General features: G+C 17.2%; 1 protein-coding gene across 1 annotated transcript in view; it reads right to left on the bottom strand.

Annotated features, from left to right (window-relative positions):
• LOC130587713 (leucine-rich repeat and guanylate kinase domain-containing protein-like) overlaps nucleotides 1-1,868 on the bottom strand; it is a gene marked incomplete at its 3' end in the record, with an annotated part of 4,212 nt that extends 2,344 nt beyond the window's left edge. The window contains exon 1 of the mRNA XM_057388687.1: nucleotides 1,778-1,868. Within this exon, the coding sequence (XP_057244670.1) occupies nucleotides 1,778-1,858 (81 nt within the window). The remainder of the gene's footprint in view (nucleotides 1-1,777) is intronic.
• Nucleotides 1,869-8,120: the final 6,252 nt, after the last annotated feature.

Below are 8,120 nucleotides of genomic sequence, written 5' to 3'. Positions count from 1 at the left end.
AAAAAAAAAAAAAAATTAAATCCCGCATTCTGGGGATGTGATTGTGGGAAAAAACACCTTTCAAATGTGGGGTTTTTTTACAAAAAAATGTGTTCTTTAAACATTTAAACTGTGTTTTTTTGTAAAAAAATCTTTAAAATGTGGGGTTTTTTTGTAAAAAATCCTCTAAATGTGTTTTTAAACCTTTAAAATATGTTTTTTGTCAAAAAAAAACCCTTGAAACTGTATTCTTTAAAGTTTTAAAATGTGGGGTATTTTTGTAAAAAAACCCTTTTAAATGTGTTTTTTTTTACAAAACACTCTAAAATGTGTTTTTCAAACCTTTAAAATGTTTTTTTATTAAAAAAAAACCTTTAAAATCTGTTTTTTTGTAAAAAAACCCCTCTAAAATACGTTTTTGAAACCTTTTAAATGTATTTTCTGGTAAAAAAAAAATCTTTAAAATGTGGGTTTTTGGTTAAAAAACCCTCTAAAATTTGTCTTTCAAACCTTTAAAATATGTTTTTCTGTAAAAAAAAATAAAATGTGTTTTTTAGATAAAAAAAATGTTCTAAAATGTGCTTTTCAAACCTTTAAAATGTTTTTTTTTGTAAAAAAATCTTTAAAAAGTGTTTTTTTTTTGTAAAAACCCCTCTAAAATGTGTTTTTCAAACTTTGAAAATTTTTTTTTGTTGTTAAAACACCCTTTTAAATGGTTTTTTTTTTAAAATCCTCTAAAATGTATCTTTCAAACGCATAAAATGTATTTTTTTATAAAAAAAATTAAAATGTGGGGTTTTTTTTTGTAAAAAAACCTCTAAAATATGTTTTTCAAACCATTAAAATGTAATTTTTGCAAAAAAACCCCTTTCAATTGTGGGGTTTTGGTTAAAAAACCCTTTAAAATGTTTTTTTCAAGCTTTTAAAATGTATTTTTTTGTAAAAAAACCTTTAAAATGTGGGGGTTTTTTTAAAAAAAAAGTGTTTTTTAAAGTTTTAAACTGTGTTTTTTTTGTAAAATAACCCTTTAAAATGTGGGGGTTTTTTTGTAAAAAATCCTCTAAAATGTGTTTTTCAAACCCATAAAATGTATTTTTTATAAAAATTTAAAATGTGGGGTTTTTTTGTAAAAAATCCCTCTAAAATATGTTTTTCAAACATTTAAAATGTGTTTTTTTTAAAAAAAAAACCTCTAAAATATGTTTTTCAAACCATTAAAATGTGATTTTTTTTGCCAAAAAACCCTTTCGATTGTGGGGTTTTTGTAAAAAAACCTCTCTAAAATGTGTTTTTCAAACCTTTAAAATGTGGATTTTTGTAAAAAAAAACATTAAAATGTGGGGTTTTGGTTAAAAAAAACTCCAAAATTTTTGTTTCAATCCTTTTAAATGTGTTTTTTTTGTAAAAAAAAAATTAAAATGTGGGTTTTTTTGCAAAACCCATAAAATGTGTTTTTCAAACCACTAAAAGGTATTTTTTTGTAAAAAACTCCTCTAGAATACGTTTTTCAAACCGTTAAAATGTGGATTTTTGTAAAAAAAATCTTTAAAATGTATTTTTTTGTAAAAAAATCTTTAAAATGTGTGTTTTTTGTAAAAAAAAACCCTTTAACCTTTTTTTGGTTAAAAAACCCTCTTAAATTTGTCTTTCAAACCTTTAAAATACGTTTTTTCTAAAAAAAAAAAACCATTAAAATATGGTTTTTTTTGTAAAAAAAAAATCTAAAATGTGTTTTTCAAACCCATAAAATGTTTTTTTTTTATTAAAATAAAATTAAAAGTGTTTTTTGCAGGCTGACCTTGAGGTTTTTGGGCGGTTTGAAATGGAAATAAGAGCTGAGTCGGTTCCGGGAGGCGCCGAGCTCYGTCAGGTACGGCATGTGGCTCACACAGGACAGGTCTAAAAATAAAATAAAAATATTTTTTTAAAATAAAATATAAAATTCCATCCCTGAAAATAGAAATTATCATGGGAAAAAAAAAATAAAATGTGTAAATGACAAAGAAATGCCATCCATGGATCGGGCACGGCGTGGGGCTGACACAGGAGAGATCTGGAATAAAATAAAAATATATTTTTAAAATAAAATATAAAATTCTGTGCTTGAAAATAGAGATTATCACAGGAAAATGTGATCATAAATATTCCTAAACCACAAAGAATAAAAAACCATAATTCGTGAAGAATAAATATTTGTAAACCATAAAAAATATCTGTAAACTACAAAGAGTAAATAATTGTAAACCACAAAAAATAAAGATCTGAAAAGCACAAAAAATAAAAATTTGGAAAAAACAAAAAAATAATAAATATTTGTAAACCATAAAGAATAAAAATCCATAAATCACAAATATAAAAATGTGTAAATGACAAAGAAGTGCCATCCATGGATTGGGTACGGTGTGGGGATGACAAACGACAGGTCTGGAATAAAATAAAATAAAATAAAATAAAATAAAAATAAATTTTTATTTTAAAATAAAATATAAAATTCTGTGCATGAAAATAGAGATTATCATGGGAAAAAAAAAATAAAATGTGTAAATGACAAAGAAATGGCATCCATGGATCGGGTACGGCGTGGGGCTGACACAGGACAGGTTTGGAATAAAATAAAATAAAAATAAATTTGATTTGGAAATAAAAATATGAAAATAAAAAAAAATAAAAATTCGTTAATTATAAAAAATTAAAATCCATAAATCACAAAGAAATCCCATCCATCCATCGGGTACGGCATGTGGCTCACACAGGACAGGTCTGGAATAAAATATAAATAAAAATAAATTTGATTTGGAAATAAAAATATGAAAATAAAAAAAAATTCTGAAAATAAAAAAAATATTCCTAAATCACAAAAAAACCAAAATCTGTAAAAGCACAAAGAAATGGCNAATAAAATATAAATAAAAATAAATTTGATTTGGAAATAAAAATATGAAAATAAAAAAAAATTCTGAAAATAAAAAAAATATTCMTAAATCACAAAAAAAYCAAAATCTGTAAAAGCACAAAGMAATGSCATCCATGGATCGGGTACGGCGTGGGGCTGACACGGGAAAGGGCTGGAAAGAAAATAAAAATAGATTTGAATTTTAAAATAAAATTAAAAATTAATTTGGAGAATAAAAAAGAATAAAAAATCTGAAAATCATAAAGATAAATATCCATAAATCACAAAAAAATGCGTAAAAAATCTGAAAATCATAAAGAACAAATATCCGAAAACCATGAAAAATAAATATCTATAAACCACAAAAAAAATCTCTAAACTACAAAGAATAAATATTTGTAAACCACAAAAAATAATAAATATCTGTAAACCATAAAAAATAAATATCCATAAACCACAAAAAAATCCATAAACCAAAAAGAATAAAAATCTGAAAATCACGAAGAATAAATATTTGTAAACCATAAAAATAGAAATATCTTAAAGGTTTTAAAAAAATATTTTACAGATTTTTAAAAAATATTTTACAGGTTTTTTGAAATATTTTACAGATTTTTATAAATATTTTACAGATTTTTAGAAATAATTTACAAATTTAAAAAAATATTTTACAGATTTTAAAAATATTTTCAAGGTTTTTATAAATATGTTAGAGGTTTTTAAAAATATTTTACACATTAAAAATATTTTACAGATTTTTAATAATATTTTAAAGGTTTCTAAAAATATTTTACAGTTTTTAAAACATATTTTACATATTTTAAAAAATATTTTAAAGGTTTTTATAAAATATTTTACATATTTTAAGAAAAAATTTTTAAAAGGTTTTTATAAATATTTTAAAGGTTTTTATAAATATTTTAAAGGTTTTAAAAAATATTTTACAGGTTTAAAAATATTTTAAGAAATATTTTACATATAAAAAAAAATTTTAAAGGTTTTTATAAATATTTTACATATTTTAAAAAATATTTTTAAGGTTTTTATAAAATATTTCACTAATTTTAAAAAATATTTAAAATGTTTTTATAAAATATTTGACATATTTTAAAATTTTTTTAAATGTTTTTATAAATATTTTAAGGTTCTTTAAAATATTTTACAGATTTTTAAAAATATTTTAATTTTTTTTTTAATATTTCAAATGTTTTTATAAATATTTTAAATGTTTTCATAAATATTTTAGAGGTTTTTATAAATATTTTCCAGATTCTTAAAAACATTTTACAGATTTAAAAAAATATTTTACAAATTCTAGAAGTATTTTACGGGTTTTTAAAAATATTTTAAAGGTTTTTTTAAATATTTTACAGATTTTTAAAATTTTTTTAAATGTTTTTGTAAATATTTTAAAGGTTTTTAAAAATATTTTACAGCTTTTTAGAAATATTTTAAAGGTTTTCAAAAATATTTCAGAGATTTAAAAAATATTTTCAGATTTTTTAAAATATTTTACAGGATTTTAAAAATATTTTATAGATTTTTAAAAAATATTTTACAGACTTTGAAAAATTATTTTACACATTTTTAATTTTTTCATTTATTTTTATTAAATCTTACTAATTTTATTAAATTTTTTATTTATTTTATTTATATTTAAATTAAATTTTATTTGTATCTAAATCAATTTAAATTTAAATTAATTCTACACATATAAATAAATTTTGATTTAAACTAATTTTAGTTTTTTTAATTTTTATTATTTTTTTTAAATTTTATTAAATTTCATTAAATTTTATTAAATTTCATTAAATTTTATTAAATTAAAATTTTTAGTTCATTTATTTTTACATATAAGAATATTTTATGTCTTTTTATAAATATTTTAGAGGTTTTTATCAATATTTGAAATGTTTTTAATAAATATTTTAAATATTTTTATCAATATTTTGGATATTTTTATCAATATTTTAAATGTTTTTATCAATATTTTAAATGTTTTTATCAATATTTTAAAGGTTTTTACAAATATTTTACATACTTTTAAAAATATTTTACAGATTTTAAAAATAAATTTTAAAGGTGTTTATAAATATTTTACATATTTTAATTTTTTTTTAAATGTTTTTATAAATATTTTAAGGTTTTTATAAATATTTTAATGGTTTTATAAATATTTTACACATTAAAAATATTTTACAGGTTTTTTTAATATTTTACACATTAAAAAATATAGAACAGGTTTTAAAAATTATTTCACATATTTTATAAAATTTATTAAAGGTTTTTATAAATATTTTACATATTTTAATTTTTTTATATATGTTTTTATAAATATTTTATGGTTTTTATAAAATATTTTAAAGGTTTTTATAAATATTAAAACATTTAAATATAATATAAATATAAATATAAATATTTAAACATTAAAAATATTTTACAGGTTTTTAAAAAATATTTTACATGTTTTTAAAATTTTTACTTATTTTTGTAAAATTTTATTAAATTTTATTAAATTAAATTTTTTATTTCACTTATTTTTACATCTAGAATTATTTTAAATATTTTAAAAATTTTTTAAAAATGCTTTTATAAATATTTGAAATGTTTTTATCAATATTTGAAGTGTTTTTATAAATATTTGAGATATTTTTATCAATATTTTAAAGGTTTTTATCAATATTTTAAATGTTTTTAACAAATATTTTAAATATTTTTATCAATATTTTGGATATTTTTATCAATATTTTAAATGTTTTTATCAATATTTTAAAGGTTTTTACAAATATTTTACAGATTTTAAAAAATATTTTACATATTTTAAAAATATATTTTAAAGGTTTTTATAAATATTTTACATATTTTAAATTTTTTTAAAATGTTTTTATAAATATTTTAAGGTTTTAAAAATATTTTAAAGGTTTTTATATATATATTACACACTAAAAAATATTTTACAGGTTTTAAAAATATTTTACAGGTTTTTAAAATTTTTACTTATTTTTGTAAAATTTTATTAAATTTTATTAAATTAATTTTTTTATTTCACTTATTTTTACATCTAGAAATATTTTAAATATTTTTAAAATCTTTTTAAAATGCTTTTATAAATATTTAAAATGCTTTTATAAATATTTAAAATGTTTCTATAAATATTTGAAATGTTTTTGTAAATATTTTAAATGTTTTTATCAATATTTTAAATGTTTTTATAAATATTTTAAATGTTTTTATCAATATTTTAAATGTTTTTACCAATATTTTAAAGGTTTTTACAAATATTTTACAGATTTTAAAAAATATTTTACATATTTTTAAAAATATATTTTAAAGGTTTTTATAAATATTTTACATATTTTAATTTTTTTTAAAAATGTTTTTATAAATATTTTAAGGTTTTTATAAAATATTTTAAAGGTTTTTATAAATATTTTACACATTAAAAAATATTTTACAGGTTTTAAAAATATTTTACATGTTTTTAAAATTTTTACTTATTTTTATAAAATCTTATTAAATTTTATTAAATTAATTTTTTTATTTCACTTATTTTTACATCGAGAAATATTTTAAATATTTTTAAAATTTTTTAAAATGTTTTTATAAAAAAAAAACATAAATTTATAAATAAAAAATAAAAAAAAAAAAAATTAAAAATATTTTACACATTAATTAAATTTTTTTAATAAAAAAAATTTTAAAAATTTTTTAAAATGTTTTTATAAATATTTTAAAGGTTTTTATCAATATTTTAAATGTTTTTATCAATATTTTAAAGGTTTTTATCAATATTTTAGATATTTTTATCAATATTTTAAAGTTTTTTATAAAACTTTAAAATGTTTTTATAAATATTTTAAATGTTTTTATAAATATTTTAAAGGTTTTAATCAATATTTTAAATATTTTTATCAATATTTCCGAGGTGTTTAAATGATTTTTGGTGTTTTTTACCGCTGATTTGATTGCAGGAGAGCTCCAATCTCTGCAGGTGAGTGAATCCACTGAGAATGCTGACATCGCTCAAAGCACGGCCCTGGGAGGGGAAATTAATTAATTCTAATTAATTAATTATTAATAATTAATAATTATAATAATTAATAATAAATAATAAATATTAAAAAATAATTAAAAATGAAGAGAATCATTTGAATCAATGGTTGTGGAAATTGAGCTTTCACAGGACTGGGGGAAAAATTAATTCTAATTCATGGATTAATTATTAATTAATCATTATTCAATAATTAATTATAATAATTAACAATTGATAATAATTAATACTACTAATAATTAATAATAATTAATAATAAGTATTAAATAATAATTAATGATGAAGAGAATAATTTGAATCAATGGTTGTGGAAATTCAGCTTTCACAGCCCTGGGGCAAAAATTAATTAATTCGAATTCATTAATTAATTATTAATTAACTGTTATTCAATAATTAATTATAATAATGAATAAGAATAATAATTAATAATAATAAATATTAAATAATCATTAATAATGAAGAGAATCATTTGAATCAATGGTTGTGGAAATTCAGCTTTCACAGGACTGGGGGAAAAATAATTTAATTCTAATACAATGATTAATTATTAATTAATAATTATTCAATAATTAACTATAACAATTAATAATTGATAACCATTAATATTACTAATAATAATTATAACAATTAATAATAAATAGTAAATATTAAATAATAATTAAAAATGAAGAGAATAATTTGAATCAATGCTTGTGGAAATTCAGCTTTCACGGGGCTGGGGGAAAAATTAATTCTAATTCATGGATTAATTATTAATTAATCATTATTCAATAATTAATTATAAAAATTAATAATTGGTAATAATTAATAATTATAACAATTAATAATTATAACAATTAATAATAAATAATAATTAATGATGAAGAGAATAATCTGAATCAAAGGTTGTGGAAATTCAGCTTTCACGGGACTGGGGGAAAAATTAATTAATTCTAATTAATTAATTAATTATTAATTCATCATTATTCAATATTAATTATAATATTAATATTAATAATAATAATGAATAATAAACAATATATATTAAATAATAATTAATAATGAAGAGAATAATTGGAATCAATGGTTGTGGAAATTCAGCTTTCATGGGACTGGGGGGAAAATTAATTCTAATTCATTAATTAATTATTGATTAATCATTATTTAATAATTAATTATAATAATTAATAGGAATAAAAATTAATATGAATAATAATT

The sequence above is a fragment of the Malurus melanocephalus genome, unplaced genomic scaffold (assembly GCF_030028575.1).
Source record: "Malurus melanocephalus ecotype Western Australia unplaced genomic scaffold, MMel_1.1 scaffold_2316, whole genome shotgun sequence".
NCBI classification, from domain to species: domain Eukaryota; kingdom Metazoa; phylum Chordata; class Aves; order Passeriformes; family Maluridae; genus Malurus; species Malurus melanocephalus.
Note: the sequence above shows the minus strand (reverse complement) of the source record. Positions and strands in the feature narration are given on the sequence as shown.